General features: G+C 46.4%; 1 protein-coding gene across 4 annotated transcripts in view; it reads left to right on the top strand.

Moving 5' to 3' along the window:
• Window positions 1–19,530, top strand: part of STRBP (spermatid perinuclear RNA binding protein) — a 74,434-nt gene extending 54,904 nt beyond the window's left edge. Inside the window, exons 17-18 of one of the 4 annotated variants that reach the window (XR_013814538.1) lie at window positions 986–4,418; window positions 6,664–19,530. Coding sequence is in view for 3 of the 4 variants with exons in the window: in XM_079791030.1 (XP_079647156.1) it covers window positions 3,417–3,511 (95 nt within the window). In the remaining variant the exon portion in view is untranslated. Of the gene's footprint in view, window positions 1–985 lie in introns of all 4 variants that reach the window. The other 3 variants (XM_079791028.1, XM_079791029.1, XM_079791030.1) reach the window with 3 other exon arrangements.
• Window positions 19,531–19,617: the final 87 nt, after the last annotated feature.

Genomic DNA, 19,617 nt, shown 5'->3' on the forward strand with positions numbered 1-19,617 from the left:
CTTTAAAACACTTTTATATCTAGGCTCTAAGCTGCATTCACGTTTTTCCTCAGTATTTTTAATTTTTCTTTCTCGTTCCTCCCTTTTCTCTAACATTGTACTTTCACCCTGTGGCATCTGAGCCCCACTGCAGAAGGCTCTTCTCCTCCATGTGCCATATAACTGACTTCCAAAGCTGGTGAAATTGGATGCCCCCATTTTTCACATAAAAGATTTGTTTTTAAATGTTACTGTGATGCCAACCTACTAAAATGATGCTTTATTTTGGCTGTAAGGTAAATATGTCTTTTGGCCTTTGTAAAGCTGTTGCATGTGGGGTAATTTCCCTCTGATCATCTGGTGCTCTTGAATACCTGCTGTTGCTGCTTTGTGATTTCTCCATAGGTTAAAGATTAGAATAGAAATAGGAGCAGATTTCAAATCATGCTTGAGTATGCAGAAGTTTGTGAGGCCACAAGAACTCATTAATTACAAAATTAAGAAAGCAATTATTAACCTTTCCAGATTTGCCATGCCAATATTGGCAATAGCCGTGAACAAGCTAAGCCCCTTGTCCCAGCTCCACTTGGAGCTGTCTTTCTGGGGACCTCAGGCCGCAGAGAACGATGTGCTTTCAATGTTGACAATCCGTGTTTCTCCTGTAAAATGTGATTTGCCAAATGGAGAACCAATATGGATTTTTAAAATCACTTTAGAATATTAATCAATGGCATTGCCTTTGATCTTTAGCATTCATGACAGTTCATTCATATGAAATTGCCTTCTGAATATCATTCTTCCTGTGACTTAGCCATCTTAATTTGGAGTGGAGAATATTATCAAAATATTAAAAACAATTTAATTTGTGGGCCTCTTCCAAAATGGTGCATGTTGACTGACTAATCTGGAAAAGGTTAATGATGATAATTGTAAGATTTTTTTAACCTGGAACTTTTATTGGATTATCAAACTTATTTGGAGTCCTTTCCGTTTCTTTTCTCTGTAGGTTTACCCAAGAGAATGGTTCTGTTACCCGTTATGAAATTCCCAACATATCCTGTTCCCCACTACTCATTCTTTTAGCAAATGACAGAAGCTAATTCCTATTGAACAACAATACAGTACGATACAGAATGTTAGAAACAAAGCCTTTTTATCCTGCTTTCTTCGAACACATACTTGATCAAAATTATTTGTAAAGAACATCTTTCCTACTTTTTGATTTTAACAAATGCAAATTTAGTTCTCTAAAACTTGAAAACAAACAAAAAAAGAAACTAGTTCTGTGAAACGGTACCTCATTTCTGGAAAATAACTTATACCAGCCCTTCTGTTGTAGGGAAATAAGTCTAGCAGTTCAAAGTTTAAGAGGAGTATCAGATTATGTAAAATTAAATTTGTGAAGGATGTATAGTCTCAAACACTGATCACAAATAAACTGCTTTGTTGTACCCCAGAGTACTGCCTGGTTCCTGACGTAGCCACTGATTCTAGCTGACTGACATGGATCTGCCCCAGGGCACTTTCAGTTGGGCTGTAGTAATTTTTTTAATACAATAGACTTTTCATTTTACTTTGTAAATATTGAAGTGTGTAATTAAAGCCAATAAAATATGGGTTTGAATATTGTTTTAGCTTATTATTTTTGATATGTTTTGGTATAAAATTATAAGGAATTGAAAACTAATAATAACTTAGCCCTAGAAACCCATCCATTTCTAAGCAAACTGCTAAAGTAAAACCAAGGCGGTTGTGAGTCCGAGCCAGTCTCCTTACTTTGTGAGCCCTTCGTGCCCTGCTGTACAGGGGCTTCCCCATGATCCGGGGTGCTCTGTTCCCTGAGCTTATCAAAATGATGGCACCACCCAGAGATGGGAAAGGAGGAATAGGATCATTTTAGTTTCAGAATTCCCAAGTTTAAAAAAATAATAAATTAATTGATCAGTCACCCTCTCTTGTTCTTGTGGCCTTCTTCACTCTGTAAGATACTGTGTTCACTCCCTGACTTTTTTCATGCAGATAGAAGATCAGCAATTTTTCTGGGATTCATTGAAGGGTCTTCTTTTCCTCTTCAATTACATCAGAATCTAAAGCAGCAACAGGGTCCCCATAAAAACTTGCTCTTCGATTGTCCCAGTTCTTGTTGAGTGCTGCTGTGAAAAGTGACAGGTTTCAGCCATGGGTCAGCATTTATTTTTAAGACACCTGGTTAAGCTGGTGACAAATGATGACTGGGTATCATTGTGCTGTTCTGTAAAGGGTGCAGACCTAAGTCTTCCACTTGCATTCTCACCTTGTTTGGAAAGCCTATGATGTTACTAGAAGGTAATGGTTTCATTAAGGTACTCACCCCCATGGAGGCAACAGTGTGGTCCCATGTTGGTATTTACAAGTTGCTATGTCTTAAAAATGTCCGTTTTTAGTATGAAATAGCTTTCTTCTTCCCTCTTAAATTCTGTTTTTTCAGAGTGGAACACTGCCCATCAGTGAGAATGGGCTTCACAAAATATGGCAAATTGATGTGCCAGATTCTTTGGGACCACTAAATGAGAGTGAAACGGGCGATTTAAGACAAATGTTCGTGTCACTTCTCAGACATCTGTTTATTACAGTGGTTGGTTTGTTACTTCTGCTCCTTGACCTTTTGTCTTATTAGTGGTGGGTGATTCTTTAATAAAACCTCATCACTTGCTAGAAATAGCTGTGAACTTATCATTCTCATCCTACGCATTAGTGGCTAGACGTAAACAGGAGGCCCATTTCGGCTGGGAGTTTTCATTTTTCATTGATTCGTTTTGCTGACCTATGGATGAAACAGAGCCATCACTGAGAAGAAAAAGCATGGCTGATAGTGTCCAATTTTTATTAAATATTTACAACAGTTCTCTTTGTTTTTGGAATACTATTAATTGGCAGCTGCAGCTGTATTGTCATTTGAAATTGATCGTCAAATTTGCATTCCAAGTTGGAATCTCTCTGGAGATTTCTCTTTAGAAAATTCTTTAGAAGTAGCTGACTCAGCTTCATAGCTCGATCCCTGTATGATGGTGAAAAGGGAGCTGTGCTGTTTTCCAACATGATGGCAGTCATTTCAAATGGTTTCTACCAAGTCCTTTTTTTTTGTTTGTTTGTTGGAAGTTACTAACCATGTTGTAAACCTGCCCCGTTGCTGCAAACTTTTACATTTCTCTGCTTTACTTAAAATAACAGAGCTGTCAGTCCTTTGTTAGAAGTGGTAACCATTGCAAGTTCAACTGTTTAAATTTTGTAATGAATTAAGTGTCCCCCCTTCTTTTGCCCTTCCCACCCTTCCATTTTGTAATGAAAATTCCACTTACAGCTGAAAGAGCAGAGAAATATAAATGAAGCTCTTGGCTTCACCAAATTCTGTGAAATTAACATAGAGTTTTGCTTCTCTGCTCTTTTCTCCACTGTAGGTGGTTTTTTCATTGAAAGCCCCTATTGCCAGCCTCTGAGCGTCGCACCATTTATTATTCACTTGGGCCCTCAAGATTTCTTCTCTGACTTCTAGAACCATCAGGTTGTCTGGCTTGAAATGGCAATTTCTATGTCTTGGTCTTAAGAGCAATGTGACCCCTGAGGCTTTCCAGCTCTCAGACACACCACTCTGGTACCTTCTTTTGGAAAGCAATGACTGAACATTTTAAAGAAGAGCAATACTTTACTCAAAGCCACGGTGTCTGTCCTAAAACTTTTCTTTGGAAACCTAGCAATATCTGTACTTGACTCCTCCTAGTGTAGTCTCTTGTCAGGGAGTTTACAGACCAATGTAGAACTTAGAATTAGTGTGTGAGCTGTGCTCTATCTTCTGACCGTTTTTAAACTTTTTTAGCATATAAATTGGGTAGTTGCATTCCTGACTGCGTCAGTTAGTGCTATCATAATTTCTCAGAGATAGGGGTTCTTGAAGCCATATTCTTTGCATGGAGGCTGGTGCCCAGCCGTGGATGTGGCCTGTAGCCTGTGCTCCTTCAGGCTCAGGAGCACCCCATCTCCTGTGCAAGGAAATGGTCCAGTGGTTTCCCACATACCTCACGCAGACTTGCTGCCATGCCTGGTGCAGTGCAGTGCGGAGTCCTGAGGTCGTCTGTAGTCCTTTCCATCTGTTAACCCAGGGGACACAACCTGACAGATTGTCCTGGTATTAACCTTTTCTTCTTTTTTAAAAATTTGGGTGGATGTTTGAAAATCATAAATCAGTCAGTCACCATTATTAATTGAAGAGCTGGGAATACCTCGTTAATGTATTTTTAAAACTGGTGTTGGACCCTCTGTGTATTTCAGGTTAATACTTTTAAGCAGTTTTCAGCACGTTTATCTCACTTTATTCTCGTTCTCCTCGGACCTTCGTAGCCATATCACTTATATAAAATAGGCTGAGATATAGTGACTGTAAGCTGTGCTCTCAGTATACAAAGGTAAGCTCTTTTACTTTCTGATTAAAGAGAAAAGTAATTAAAAATGGATGAACACAACATGCATGCATATATTACAATCATATATGATGTATTTGATCTCTTAGGTCTTATAGCATCACATTTCCTTTAAAAAATTTGTATGATCTAAATGTAAAATAATTATTTTCAGCGTTTGTTTTAATACCCTTGTTTTACTTTCTATTCAAGAGACATTTCACTTTTGCTGAGTTAAGTGTATGAGTGTAGAAACTTAAAATATAGCATATGTGAATTACACACACATACCTGTTTAAAGAAAAGAATTTGGTGGTAGAGTTCACTTAAGAACATTTTAACATCAGGGCACTTTTGGCCAAAGTGCTGGAATTTCATAAGCAGCAAGGTTGGCAACAGTGCTGGTAGGATGCATTTATATGTAGCTGTTCACAAGCTGAGGATTGAAGTGCCAATTTCTCAAGGAGAAAAACTTCTCTGAGAAATGAAAATCTCTGATCTATGTTGTATGCCCTAATGCAACAGCAGCAAGAAGCCATAAAAAAAAAAAAAGCAATAGAAAATGAAAAAAACCAAAATATTAAGGTAACTATGGGAAAATATGTAATTGACTGAGTTAAGCTAACTATTTGCAGACCCAAGTTTGGCAAGACTCAGAATGGTAAATATCCAGGGTCCAAATAGATGTAAGGCAACTCACCTGTCTTTCTAGTTTAAGTAGCTAGATAATTTATTTCCCACCTCATTCAACCATCATGGAGTTCATTTAAAATATGTGAGGGTTAGGCCAAATATTTTAATAAGGATTTGCTTCGTTTAGTGTGTCCCATATATGCATTTCACATGTGTCAGATGTTCTGTGCTAAGGCTATGTTTTTATATATAGATTAAAATGAATTTTATGTTTCATATTTGTCTCTAAGTAGCAGTTTTCTTTTTATTACTAACTTGAAGGTTGCTAGAACAACTTCCTTTTCTATACAGAACCTGCATGCATGTTGAATGTGGCTTTCGCATCTATAAAAGGTTGTATGAGGTCTAGCTGACTAGTACCAAGTACATTCTAGTCCTGCTCAAGCAGCCGGTGCCCATCATGTGGCAGGTCCTTCTCTGGGTATCAGCAAACAGCCCTGCCCAGTGGAAGTGCTTTAAGTCTGAGTCTCCTTGTTGATGGATTGGGCCTACTATAGATACCCTAGCTTGGGAGGCAAATTATGCACTAGCAATGTCAAAAAATTATTAACTTATTTAATAGTTTATTTATGAACTAGAGGCCCAGTGCACGAATTCATGCATCAGTGGGGTCTCTCGGCCTGGCCTGCAGGATCAGGCCAAACTGGCTCTCTGACATCCCCCGAGGGGTCCCAGATTGTGAGAGGGCACAGGCCAGGCAGAGGGACCCCACTGGTGCACGATTGGGGCCGGGGAGGGACACAAGAGGTTGGCCAGCCAGGGAGGGACCATGGGAGGGCTCCAGGGCATGTTTGGCCTGTCTCGCTTAGTCCTGATCAGCCGGACCCTAGCAGCAAGCTAAACTACCGGTCATCTGTCTGCCCCCTGGTGGTCAGTGCACGTCATAGCAAGCGGTTGAGTGGCCTTAGCATATCATTAGCATATTGTGCTTTGTTTGGTTGAATGGACGACTGGACCTTAGCATATTAGGCTTTTATTATATAGGATTAATTATATGGGCCCTCTGACATCACAAAAATGAGCATCCAATGGAAATTCACTCATTTTAAATATTTCCCTGCCAATTTTGACAGCTCAAAACCAACTCTGGTTTATGTTCATGGACTTCTATCCAAGTAAGGGAACTGAATGAAATGAATGACGAATACCCCAGTCCTTTAAAAGCAATTTTTATAATAATAACAAATAACAAACTGGCTAATTCAAATACCACATATTTTCTTTATGATAAATGAGGGGACTTTTACCCTTCTAACTATTCATGATTACTCGCCCGTTTCTTGGATCTTATTAATAACTGCAGTGGATGTAAATTTTCAGTGGTGAGTTAAGGGAATGAACTAAGGAGATTCCCTGTACCCCATTCCTAGCAGTTAGAATTCTAGCAATCTAGAGCCCTAAAAACCAGGGCTATTAAGAACAGTTATAGCTAAAAACAGCCTGCTCTCTGAATGGTCGTCCTATAACTGCTATTGAGCTCAACCCTGTACCTCCTTGCTGTGGTGGGGGGAGTGGCTCTTTGTGGTCATCAGAACAAGAGAGGTTCTGTTTTATTCAGACTGGTACTGATGCCATGCCACCCAGTGACCATGGATTTCTCAGTGTTACCAGGAGGCCTGGAAGGGAGACGGGTGGTAAATGACTAAGAACCCCGGAGCCAAGAAAGTATCTCCCGCGGAGGTGAGTTTGTGTGTTGATGTGTCTCTAGTGCTTATGTGCAGAGCTTAGAACTAGTACTTCTTATATAAGAATGAGTCCCTTCCTTTCCAATAGCATCTTCCAGAAAGGCAGTTTTAAGTCAAGAATTTGAGTTGAGTTAGTTTTAAGAATAGATATCCTTTCTCACATTATCATTTTAGGTAGGAGCTAACAGCTTCCATTGATGCTTGAAGCAGTCATCTTTGGGGATTTTTAAAATAGCATCATAATGCAAATTAGGTTATGTAAGCTTTACAGCACAGCTAGAAATAGGGAATAGAAACCTTGTGGGAATCTGGACCAAAGAATTTCTCTCCCTCCAGCAAATTGTTATGGGGCTTGGGAATTAGTTAATACACTAAAGTGCTTTGAGTAGTACCTGGCACGTAGTTAGTACTCAGGAACTGTTAACTGTCCTTCCCATGGTTGGCTGAGGTGACAAAGTATGTGAGGGAGGCAAGGCTGTGCTGGCAGGTAGCTGAGAAGCAGGTGTGTGGCCTGCTCAAGGGGGAGCTGCGTTGGTTCCTTAGTGCTGACAGGGTTGGGGTGCGCCCAGGCTTTGGGAGAGGCCTATCCTAGCATCTGGGGGTAGACAGGAAACACAAAGCACACACTTAGTGAGAGCTAGCGTGTGGGGGTCACTGCAGATCTGTGCTGAATGAGAAGACTCACTTCTCTGCTGTGGTGGAGAAATCACTGGCCAGTCTGTTGCCGAGGTTCATAAATACTTGCTGTGGGATTTAAGTATGCTTACAGAGGCTGAGCTTAGAATATCAACCTGCGGATTCCAGGTTTCTTACTAGTGATCAGTAGGAAAAAAGAGTGTGTTTGATTACCACTAGCCCCTGAATCCAATGTTCAGAGTCACCAGGGCCTGGCAGGTAGAAAGCCAAATGTAAACCACAGAAAAGAGGAGTCCGGGTGGCATGCTCGGGCTGTTGACTCAGATGCCTCTCTGAATAGCATTCCTGCGCTTCTCTCTTCCAGTTTGTTTCAACACTTTGGAGGGGAAAAATCCGTAATCACTGCATCAGGCCTTCCTTCTGTCTGTTAATTTTAGAAACAAACCTGTCCATCCATCCATCCATTTATCTGTCTGTCTAGGCACAGTTGGCAAGTTGCATTTCAGCAAAAGGAAAAATGGGTAGATGATGATAGTGTTGGATTGAGTAAAGGATATGTGTCTTTCTGTCCATTTCTGGCCAGCACGTATCTATGGATGCCAGGAGCCTTTGAGGAAAGTTGAGCAGACGTGTCCCTGTTTGCTGGCAGATGAGTTCAATGGAGAATACAGGTTGAGTTCTGGGATGCTCTAAAGTTACAAAAACTGTGTAGACAAGGACTGGGTGTTACCTTTAAAGGCAAATAAGATAGATTTGCATTATGTTCACGAGGATTTTCTTAAATCCGAGATATTTGTGTAACTAACGACCTGGTAGAAGTTAACTCCTTCCCTCAGCCATGGCTGTTTGGTGGCATCATTGCCTCATGGAGCCAAGGTTGAGGGTAGGCGTCTTTTTTGCCTAGACCAATCAGTGTCCGTATGTTAATTACTTGGTCCTTCTAAGGAGGGTCTTGGTCTTTCTTGGCAGAACTTTGCCATTTCTACAAACAAACGGCTGCTTCTGCTGGTGGGTAGGATGGAGGTGGCCACCAGCTGCCAGGGCAGTTTAAGCGTCTGGTAAGCATGTCCTGGCTGGTGATGCAATGCAGGGTCCCAACTCATCCTTTTGGCTGTAGGATTAGCCTGGCTGCTGTGAGGACATTCTCTTACCACCACCTAGGAGCCCCGTCTCTCTCTGCTTTGTTTTAGTTTCTCCTGTTTTGATCCTTTTGTGTGATTTGGATGACTTGTCTCTGTATTCAAATGTCAGCTAAATATCCCAGGTAAATAAATTAACAGTAGCCTTCAGATTAGGTCATTTTGGGCTGTGGGCAGCAGTAGTTTGAAGAAGCAGGAATGGAAGAAAGACCAAAGAAACATGCTAAAATTGGTATACAGTAAACCCTCAATTTAATGGACTTCGGATTTAATGGACACAATTTCCAGTCTGCATAAAAATGATTTTAACCAAGATTTGGTTATAATTAAATTAACGGGGGTTTTTTTGTTATTAATTCACTTATTTTTGACAATTTAGCAAATAGGCCGTATGTTGGAAAAACCACTGTAGTAATTTTGCTGACATAAATATTACATATTTACAACTATAGTCTACATAGCTAAATCCAAGTCACTGCTCTTAAACAATTTGGGCGAATGATTAGCACCTGATCACACCTCATCGCTCACGGTAATTGGTTCTGTGGTATGACTTTCTGCAGCAGGTTTAAGGTGTGCCAGATGATGTTCCCACGCCCCAGCCGTGTGCATTTGTTTACTTGCAGTGTCTGGTGAATGCATGCATTTACTACACCTACTCAGTATTAAATTTAAAATTACAGTAATACATGTAGAAGACTTTTCTGTGAAATTAAAATTGTTCATGCATATTTAATTTTTATTACACAAACGTGTACATGAGTAAAAACAGGTAAGCTAAATTTGTCAAATTTTTAACATATGCATTCAGAAACCCACTTTATTGTATAACGGGCTTTCAGCTTTAACGGAACACCCCGTGCTCGAATTAGTTCATTATATTGAAGGCTTACTGTATTGTGTGTGCCAGGCACCAGACATTCTTAATTCTCAGGCAACCTCAGGAGGTGGTATTACCTCTGTTTTACAGATGAAAAAAATGAGGCTGAGTTGAATGCTGGAGTCAAGAATGAAACCCAGCTCCCTTCAGTGCCAAAGCCTCTTTCAACTACACATGCTATGGCTTCACGTTTTGCACTCGGATGTCGAGTGTGACTCGACACGGTTAGCATCGGTAGCAGGAATCGAGAAAAAGCAAGCGAGTGCAAAGGGTTAAAAGTCTGGGGATGAAGGTGGGCAGCCGGTGAGGATTCAGGAAGGAGGTATGTGCAGTGGGCAGGGCCCAAACAACCAGCCGGGGCCTTGCAGGGTCTTTTGAGCTCAGGCTTAGAAGCCACCCTTGTCTCCTGGGCTGGAGTATAGGCTCTCTGTCTTGATCAAATTTTCGACAAGATATCCTGGTTGAAAATAGAGCTGTTTTCTTTCTGACCAACTGAAAAAGATGATTTAACTAGCAAGATAGACTTGAAGACTAAGGTGTGGCTTTATAAACTGAGGAAGCTTTTGTATTGGCAGCTTGTTTTTATTTGAAGATCAATGAGAATTGAGGTATGTTTTCATTTAGCTAATTAATGCTTTCTGAGTACACTCTGTGTGGCCCGAGGTTGGTGATGGCGATGACGATGACGATGTGTTAAAAGATTTGAGCCAGACTCTGAAGGAAGGCTGGTGAGGCTTTGACTCATTGGGTCTCAGGAGGAGGGGCATGGTGGGTGGTAGCCAGGTTTGGGGTGGAAGTGTAGGGAGGTTCTGGAGCAAGTGCTAAGGGCAGACTGCAATGGTTTGTTGTGATAAGAGGGGTCTCCCCTGGCCTAGGCTTCGGGGAAGCTGCCAGCCTGGGGTGAGAAGGCTTCGCTCTAGGTTAACCATGGTGGAGGAGCCCTGCTGGATGGACGAAGACCATAGGTCTCTGAATGGCTGTGTGAGTCGCTCTGCTGAGCTGGTCTGCTTGCCTGTGCTACAAACCACTTCACCTGCTCCTTTGCTAATGAATGCCAACTGGGCCTCTGCTGGGGCTTAGTAGATGTGGGAATGGATGCAGAGTCCTCATTAGGGTAAGATATTCCTCCCTCACCCCAAGTCGTCAGCATCCTCGGCAACCGGCCTTTTTTTCTGATTACCTGCCATTTCCTGGAGGGGAACAAGAGGAAGGAACTTCCTTTTAAACCCAGGTTGTAGGAGGTCTAGAGCAGGGACCTGTGTTGAGGGCGACTGAGTGCCTGCCAGTGTAGGGGACAATTAGCAAAGCCCAGTCACCACTGCCTCCCCTGCTCTGCCCTCGATCTGGAGAAGGAGCCATACATACATAGGTCATTCCCACTGCACAGACAGAAACAAGCCCAAAGACCTCCAAACCACCTAGCTTGTTTGTGGCACATTCTGTGGCTCCTAATTAGTGAGTTTTTAACCACACAGAAGAAATAACATTCCTCTACTGTTTTTAAGAGTTAACAGAAGCACTTTCTTAGTGATGAGATTTGAGTTCCATCACAGTTGTGGGATCTAGAAATTTTCTCTTTGTACAGATGAGGAAATGGAGGCTTAGACAAAATAACTTGCCCCAAATTATCCAGCTAGTAAGTGGCCAGGCCCTCCCATTGTGATTGCTCTGTGCCAATACTGTGTGTGCGTTACTGGTCCAGACTGCAGCCTGTCCTGATTCCCAAGACCCCTCAGCAAGTCTCCTCTCCCAGGATGTATTACTTACCTCTCTTGGTTTAAGACAAAACAAGCAAAAGCCGTCTCACTTCTCGCCTCCGCCACCCCTTGTGGGGGAAAAAGAATCCAGACGCCAGGCTCACCTATGTGTGTGCTTGATCCTGGACTGGCCGGTCTCGGGCCAAGCGGCCTGTGTGGGGTTTTGTTGGTGCCAGCCGCACAGTTGGGTCTACTTCCACAGACCGCCTTTTTGTGCTGTAACTGAACCCTGTAAGGAAGTGCAAACCAGCACCTGCCACTGGAGAGCTCAGGGCTTGGACGGCAGAGGGACGTGCTGCTGGAGCGGAAGTGTGCTTTCTTGTTTCGGCTTTCTCCGCGGTTCCGTTGGCTGACATTTGTTTCTGGCTAGGTTTTGCTTATGTGCGTGCACTAACCAAAAGGGCCACGTCCACAGGGACACGCTTACCAAGTGCTCTGATGCTGGGCTCTCATTGGACCCTTCCATCCTATAGTATCAGAAATTGCTCACCTTGCCTCTATCCCTCATGCCCGTGGAGGCTACCTGAATACAGTGGAGATCATCTGGGAGGAGGCGCCTGGTGAACTCAGCAAGGCTGATTGAGCTAGTCTCTCCCATGAGGGTAGACAGGGCTGCCTTGGGAGCAAGTATGGTGAGAAGCACACTCCATGTTACCAGAGTGTTTAAGCAAGAAGCCAATTGTTTGGCTGGCACAGAGGAATTTCTCCCATGGAATGTCAGTTTGGACAGAGCGCTGATGTGACTGTTGACATTGACAAGATCACTTCTCTCCTCTTGGGCAGGTGGGTTTATTGGGAAACGTTCACTGTCACCTAATACTGTGTACCAGGCTCTGTGTTGGGGGGAAAAGGAACAGAGAAAATATCAAGATTTTCAGCTGAGTAGACGACGGAGTAGAAGGTGAGAGCACGGGATGGGGACGGTGTGCAGGGCTCCCTTAGTCCTGGAGAGGAGCCACGCCCGTGGAGAGACTGACACGCAGGAAGAGTCAGAGGAGCTCTGTCACGTGGTGAGATTTCAGGAAGACAGGCATGGCCTTCTGGGGACAGCATGCAAGTCCTTGTTAATGGAAGCCGCCTGGTTAGAAGGGTTAAGGAGCAGGTGGGATGTATCGAGTAGGACCTCTTGGTGAAAGGCCCTGGCTATGCCCTTCAGTGATTACCATCTTCCAAAACGGTGAGAGTTCTGGAGGGTCTATTGGGAAGGAGTAGAGGCAGGAGGCAGACGCTGTTGCAGATGCCCAGGTGAGGGATGGAGGAGGCTGACGGAGGGCCACAGAGGGTAGCAGAGGCAGAAACATGTGTCTTCATAGGCCAGGTTCTCTCCTGGACCGAGCAGGAAGGTAGGCTTGGCAGCACCCAGCCCAGGGCCAGGGCACCATGTCCAGGGAGCAGCATTTCTCCAGGGCCACTGTCATTTGGGGACTGGACCCAAGATGGGGAAGGTGAGGCAGAAGGTGCTGACAAGGCAGAAGGGAGTGCGGGGGAAGGAGCTGGAACGCAGGAAGGGCCATCTCCATTGGGCCAGGAGTGGGGGTTGCCTAGGCCCAGCTCTCTCAGGTGGGGTGCTCTCTTGGAAGTGTATCTTTTGGCGACGGGTAGACAGGTTTGCAGGCTGGTCAGTCAGCATCTCACTCTTTCCCTGAGCTGGGCTCACCAGTCCAAGGGAATGACAAGTACTGGGCATTTGTTCATAAAGGGACCTTGCGCTTTTTAAAAAGTGACGTTTTTGGTTTCTTTACTAGGACAAGGGCTGGAGCTCATGTAATTCAACATCTGTAGGACATGGTCTTCAGCCAATGGGAAGGTGTCGACTTGTTTTACAGAGTGCTTTAAGGAGGGGAAGAATGAAATTGTACAATTACTGGAGGGTTTGCTTTTGGCCTCAGGTCTGTGTCTGTCTCGGGTTCATCCTGGACAGGTGGGCAGGGAGAGCTCAGGAGTCGGGGTGGGTATCTGCCCTGTATTTCTGTCGCTCTTTGGGACATAGGGCTAAAGAGGCAGCTGTGGTTTGAGTCTTTAGGTCAGAGATATGAAAGGTCACAGGTGCACGGAGATGCTGATCCCATTAGCCTTTGGGGGTAGCCAGGTGTCTCTAACTACAAGAGGCCTTTTTGTTTACTCCCCTGGGCCACATGCTATCATCTCTTCATATGGGAACACTGCTTTAGACATGGTTTGGAAAACTTTTTCTATAAAGGGCCAGACAGTAAACCTGAGATCTTGTGAACCATTTGCTGTTGCAGCTATGCAGCTCGGCCTTTGTAACTAACGAGCCTGGCTGTGGTCCAACAAATCCTACTCACAACACAGGCACTGGTTGCATTTGGCCAGCCCTGTCTTACACTGTAGACACCTTTGGCTTAATCCTGATAGGGAACTTCCTGCCCTCTGCTGGGACTTACCCAGCTTCCCATGAAGGCTTCCTGAACACCTGATCCGAGGTGCGCACTGCGGACGAGGAGGGGAGTCTTTGCCCCGAGAATCGTAGGTTTTAGGTGAGAGGTGGGCACTGACAGGTCCAGAGAGAAGGGCCGGGCTGAGTCAGGAGATCAAACTGTCCAGTCACTGGCATGTTGGTGCAGCCTGTGAAGGGCCGAGTGTTGGGCTTCATTCTGCAGGTGGTGAGGAGCCAGTTTGGAAGGTTGTGCTCAGGACCATAAAGTGGTCACAGAGCACTTTAGAAACATCATCCTGGTCGTGGTTTCCAACGGCATCTTTCAGTTTAGTATGGACTTTTCAGCCCAGGGTTTGGTTACTGTCGGCACCAGAGCAGAAAGTGGCCCAGAGTTGCAGGGCGGTCCTGGTCACAGGCTTTAGTGCCACACTTTTCAACAGGCAAGAGTTTGACAGAACCTTCCACCCGCAGGCTCTCTCTTGCTAAAGACCATTTAAAGGCCAAGGCAAATGAAACATTCTCAGTGCCATGGCATGTGGAAAAAATACCTAGGGAAGCCCATCCCGCTAGGCCTGCGACCAGCACACACGGAGGGATGGTGTCTGTACCCTTGGGAAACCTACGAACTACTGCGGCAAGGTGCGTGTACAGGTTGAAGCAGGTGCTGCTCAGGAGCATCACAGATGGCTCCAGGCGAGGCTGAGGCACATCAGACATGGTGCTCACTGTCGTTGGGGTGGCAGAGGAAACACTAATAATACGTAGTGCGCTCTACTCCCAAGTATTCTCCCTCGGAGAGGCAAGTAAATCGAGCTGCCACCATTGCCCTTTAATGGGAACTGGAATTGGGGGGGGGGGGTGCTTCATGTGCAGTGACAGGAGCTGTCATGAAAGGAGACCTATTAGCAGGGCCTGCAGAGATGTTTTACTGAATCCTCCCCAGGCTGTGGCAGTAGGTGAGCCTCGGAGAGGGAGGTGGCTGTGCCAGCTCCATGCAGGGCTCTCCCAGTGCAGCCTGCAGACACACAGGTCCTCCGGCCAATCAGGTACACTTGTCAGTGGGTAGGAAACCACTGAATACTTGGGAACTAGACACTGCCTGCTCTGAGTGCAGGAATGCTGGTCATTGGGGATGTGTGCCTGGTCTTGTCTCTGACGGCGGGTGGGTAACTTCTCAATTCTGAGCAGCACTCCTTGGTTTCCTAGAGGAGTTTCTGGGCTCAGGGGAGAGAAGGGACAATGGTGGGCCTTTCATCAGGCCGCTCAGCCTGTGCTGTGGTTCTGGTCTCACAGGGAGGAGTGTGAGGCCCACGCCTCCTTAGGGACACAGAAGGTGGTCAGAATGTCTTTCATGGAAGTGAATTTAGGGCTAGCAGTTTAGAAATACGCAGCCTCTTTCCTCCTCGAGAACTGGGTTCATGCTGCCACCAACACCCCTCGGACTTAAGCCAAGCACTTCGGTGAGTCAGTAGCAAGACACCCGGATCCAGACATGTTCATCTCCTGGCGCAGCTGGGTTGTCACTCTTTTGAGATCACCCCGCTGTGACCCACACACAGGCTATGATTTGGAACTTAAGTTCCAAAATCTCTCTTCTCTCACCTGACGAGGACACCACTAGACACATCCGTTTCCCTGACCATGAAGGCTTGCACAACTTTGTGTAAGGGACATGGAGCGTGGCCTGTTCCCTTACTCAATGTGGTTGGTTGTCAGCAGAGGGCCCTGCCACAGCTCTGTGGGAGGTGGCTTAGCTACCAGTTATTACCAGCTTTTCCTGGACAGGAAGACATTTGTAGAAACAACTGGGGAGCCAAACTGCAGGCATCCTCAAAGCCTCTAATCAGGGGTCCTTACTTCCTGCATCTCCCCAGAATCCAGGCTGTCTTGTGAGTTATCTCCAATCTCCAGACAGACTTCCTTTCCAGGGGCTTGAGGTGGGAATCTCCCCCTGCCTTTCTTTCTTCTAATGAGTCCTGAGCCACCTTCCTTGGCAGATTTCAGCCTTTAGCAGTGTTCACCGTTTTCTCTGAACTCAGGCCTTGCGCCAGGGGCCATCCGTCGACCTGCTGTGCTGAACCTTTGGTCTCTGTAAGGGGCTGGCTGGGTCCCAGCTACATCTTTAGGAGAAGTCCTAATTAGGGGGAGGGCACGTTCAGCCTTACAGCCTACGCATCCTGGTCTGGCCTCTAAGACCTGCTTCTTGCCCACTCCATGGGGAAAATGCAACCAGTCTAGACCTGAAGCCCTGGGCTGTCCTCGAAGAGGCTTGCCTCAAAGGGGTAAGGTGGCCCTGCTCAGCCCCAGGGGTGGGGGTGCTGGAGGCGTGGAGAAGACTGAGCAGCTCCCCTTGGCCGGTTGCCAAGGATGTAGCTTACCCTCACTCTGGTCTGGTGGTGGCCAAGGTAATTTTAGAAATCTTATTTAAAATATCTATTTATTGTTTTGTTTTGTTTTCTGAATACGCAAGTGTAAATAGTATAATTTGCAGTGCAAAGCTCTTGGCAATAACTTTGTTGTGTATTATGTTAAAAACTCTGGAAATCGCGAGCACCACGGACTGTCTTTCCCCTTGGGGCAGTGGTTACATGTAGGACTCTGAACTTGAACCCTTCGGCACAGTTGAAGCAGCAGCGTGTGTGGACTGTCACCAGTGCCTCGTCCAGAGATGCCTGCCCTTCATCCACAGGGACCCTCTGCCACCTGGCGCCCACGGGCAGCGCCCACTGACTGTGTTGGACTCGGCATAGACTGACCCTCTTGTCTGGCTGCTGCAGTCTGCCTGGAATGCCCTGACATGTTGCATTTTCCCCATTTGGATGAATAAAAATAAAAGCTTCTGTCTTAAGCAGGGCCTTCTCTGGTTAAATGAAGGTGCTTTGATAAAAAGGGTCAATTTCCTGGGATCTTCCTGTTCATGGTGCTGAGATTGTGGGAACTTTTTGCACCATTAGGAAACTGTAACCCAGCACCGAGTGGTGAGTTATGGATGCTGAATCCTAAACCTCAGCACACACCTCGCTTTTAATCCTATTTGCTCCCCAGGATTGGGATGTGCCCAAGAGAGCAGAGTTTCTAAATGGCAGCAGCAATCGGAAGGCAAAGCTGAAGCTCTTCCTGCTGCTGCCCCAGGTAAGCCAAGAGCTGTGTGGACAGAGGCGCTGGGTGTCTGCTTCATCTTATAAACTCAAGGCCCGCCTTCTCCCCCGGCACACCATCCGTTTGGATCTACAACCATGCTAGAACTGACGGTACCTGGTAGAAAAGTTGAAATCCCAGCTCTTGTGATCACAGGCAAGCCTTTCACCTTCAAATGTGCGAATAACGTTACTTAACTCAGGGCAGAGCTTAACAGGAGTTCGGTAACCTCCAGGAGACGGGCACTGAGCCCATTGCAGAGATAAGTTCAGTGAGGTGTGCTATCTGGAGTGAAGTGCTGAGAGCTTACACCACCTGCTGCACACTGGGAGTTAGAGATGTGGGTTTACATCCTAGCCGTGGTGCCTGGGCCAGGAACCTCCTAAGGGCCCAATGTCTTCACCTATAAAAGGGGGAAGGGTAGAGAGCCATTGTGTGGTCCTGATCCTTGTGGTCATCTTCCTCTCCTCTGCCTTCCCCCACCCCAGGTGAATCAGATCTGTCCACATATCTGACCAAACGAAGCCTTATAATCCACACATCCATTACACAGATGACCATATAGGGTCCCAGGGGCCAAGCAACTCCCCTGGGCCCCATGTCCCTCCCATACTAGTACTCCTCTCTGTGCAGACTCTGGTTTTCACCACTGTGGGGTTGTTCAGAGCTGGGAGTGGGTTTTTCTCTCCCACACCCCTTCGCTGCTCACTTGTGCCACTGGGACGTGGGCAGAATTCAGAGCGGATGGGGCAGCAGCACTCATGGGAGACTTTAAGGCAAATGCCACTTACCTTTCATTCTGAGCTGCCCGTATTTTCACTTACCTTGTGAGCAGTCCCGAGATCACAGTCAAGGGAGAACCATGGTCACACAACCAGGATCTGAGTTTACTAGCATGAAGCCTATTGTCTTCCTACCACAGTTCCCTCCAACCACCCACCTTTCCCCCACTCCCCTTCACAGCCAGGCTTCTTACACTCTACACGTCCTTCTCTGCTCCCTAGCACCCGCCCCACAGCACCCCGCCCTAAGCATCAGTGACTCCCCTGCCATCACGCCCAGGTAGAGCTTGCTAGTTCTTAAGGCCCACAGCTATTTCCCTGCTCCATGTCCTTTCTCTTCCCCCTTGACCCTAATCCTGCCCGTGTTTAACTGGGACACCCCCTGGGCACTCCCCACCCTCCTAGCTTCACCTCACCTGCCAGAATAAGATTCTCAGCCAGGAGAACTCCTCCCCCTAACCTGGGCGCATCTGGAGACATTCTGATTGTGACAACTGGTGGTGGGGGGTGTGCTATTGGTATCTAGTGAGTAGAGGCCAGGGGTGCTGCTAGACTTTGTGACGCACAGGTCAGCCAGCCCCACAACAAAGAATTGCCAACAGCCTCTGCTGTGGTGGCACCGCCCACTGTTCCTGATGTGTCGATTCTGGACATCTCCCAGGCGAGTGCCAATCCATAAATTAAAAGCTCAATTTATCTTCCTGGTGTTTCCTCCCCTTTTTCTCAAAAGTTTTGTCTCTCCGGGCTTCTCTATTCTATCACCTGTCTTCAGACTAAATTTCTTGTGACTGTTTCCTTCTAAAGCAGGGATGGGGAACATCTGGCCCGCAGTCTGTATAAAGCCCATGAAATCATTTGGTCTGGCCCTGCCAAGGCAATTAAGAATTAAATGTTTGACCAAATATAGCAGGCTAATGTTTAAGTTGATAATTTTGTATGGCCCTCAAATGATGTTATAAATATCCAAATGGCCCTTGGCAGAAAGAGGTTCCCACCCCTGTCTAAAGGATTGACAGGGAACTTACCAAAGATTTTTAAAGGAAGTTGGCTTAAAACTCTCCAGTAATTATCCTTCTAACACCAGGCTGGACCTACCTGCTGGCCCAGCCTCACCTCCCATCATGCTGCCTTCATCAGACCACAGTGCTACAAACACTGTCTTCCCGCTCCAGAGTCCAGCACTTCCCCTCGCTGTCACTGCAGGAAACCCTCCTTGCCAATGCATACACCCTCCCTGTTCTTACAGGATCCCGTATTCAGGTAACTAGGGGACCTCCCCGGAAGCACGTTAGGCCCGTGTGCCAGGGCACAGCTGCAGAGGTGAGGATTGCTACTGAATCCAATTCCTGGTCACTGAGACCCTTGGGAGCGGAAAAGCCTAGAAAAGGCTGTCCTGGACTCTTGCCCAGGGAGGCCAGGAGTGTGGATGTCAGAAATACACCCGCCAGCCTGTGAGAGGCAAAGGGAAACCACTATGCTCTGGAGGCCCTGCCATGTGCCCAGCTTCAGGGGGGCTCACTCACCACCTTCCCTTCTTTGTGGCCTGCATCTCAACCCACTTCCTCCAAAGCCTGGGTGTAGCTGAGGTCCTGGAGGGCGGGCAGGCGGCGCAGAGAGGGGAGCACTGTTCTTCTTCCTGCTGCAGAGAAGGGGTGGGGTGGTAAGGACGGCAGGGTCTGGGCGGCTCCCAGTGAATAGAAAGCAACTTTTTCAAGCTGGCTCTGTCCACACCACCACTTCTGAGTTTCAGCAGAGCAGACCTGGACTCCAGGTCATCTGCCTACCTTTCTGCTCTTCAGCGATCTCTCCAGCACATTCCCATTCGGTGTGGGAATTCACTCTTCCATCTCAGCCGGTGAGGTGCTTTTGTCTTTTATGGCTAATTACACCCTGTGAGTTCCCTAACCCTCAAGCACACACACAGTGCCTCGCCTATTTCTCAGAGGGGCAGTGCTCACCATGAAGGCCACAGGCACCAGCCTCCAGAAGACGGAGCCCATGTCTTCTCACCCCATGGGCCTGGCACCTCAGCTGCTTACAAAGGGTCTGAATGGAGCTGGCTGAGGCTCACACACCGTATTTGACTTCTCTGACGGT

Source organism: Cnephaeus nilssonii, assembly GCF_951640355.1.
Source record: "Cnephaeus nilssonii genome assembly, chromosome: 14".
Classification (NCBI taxonomy): Eukaryota; Metazoa; Chordata; class Mammalia; order Chiroptera; family Vespertilionidae; genus Cnephaeus; species Cnephaeus nilssonii.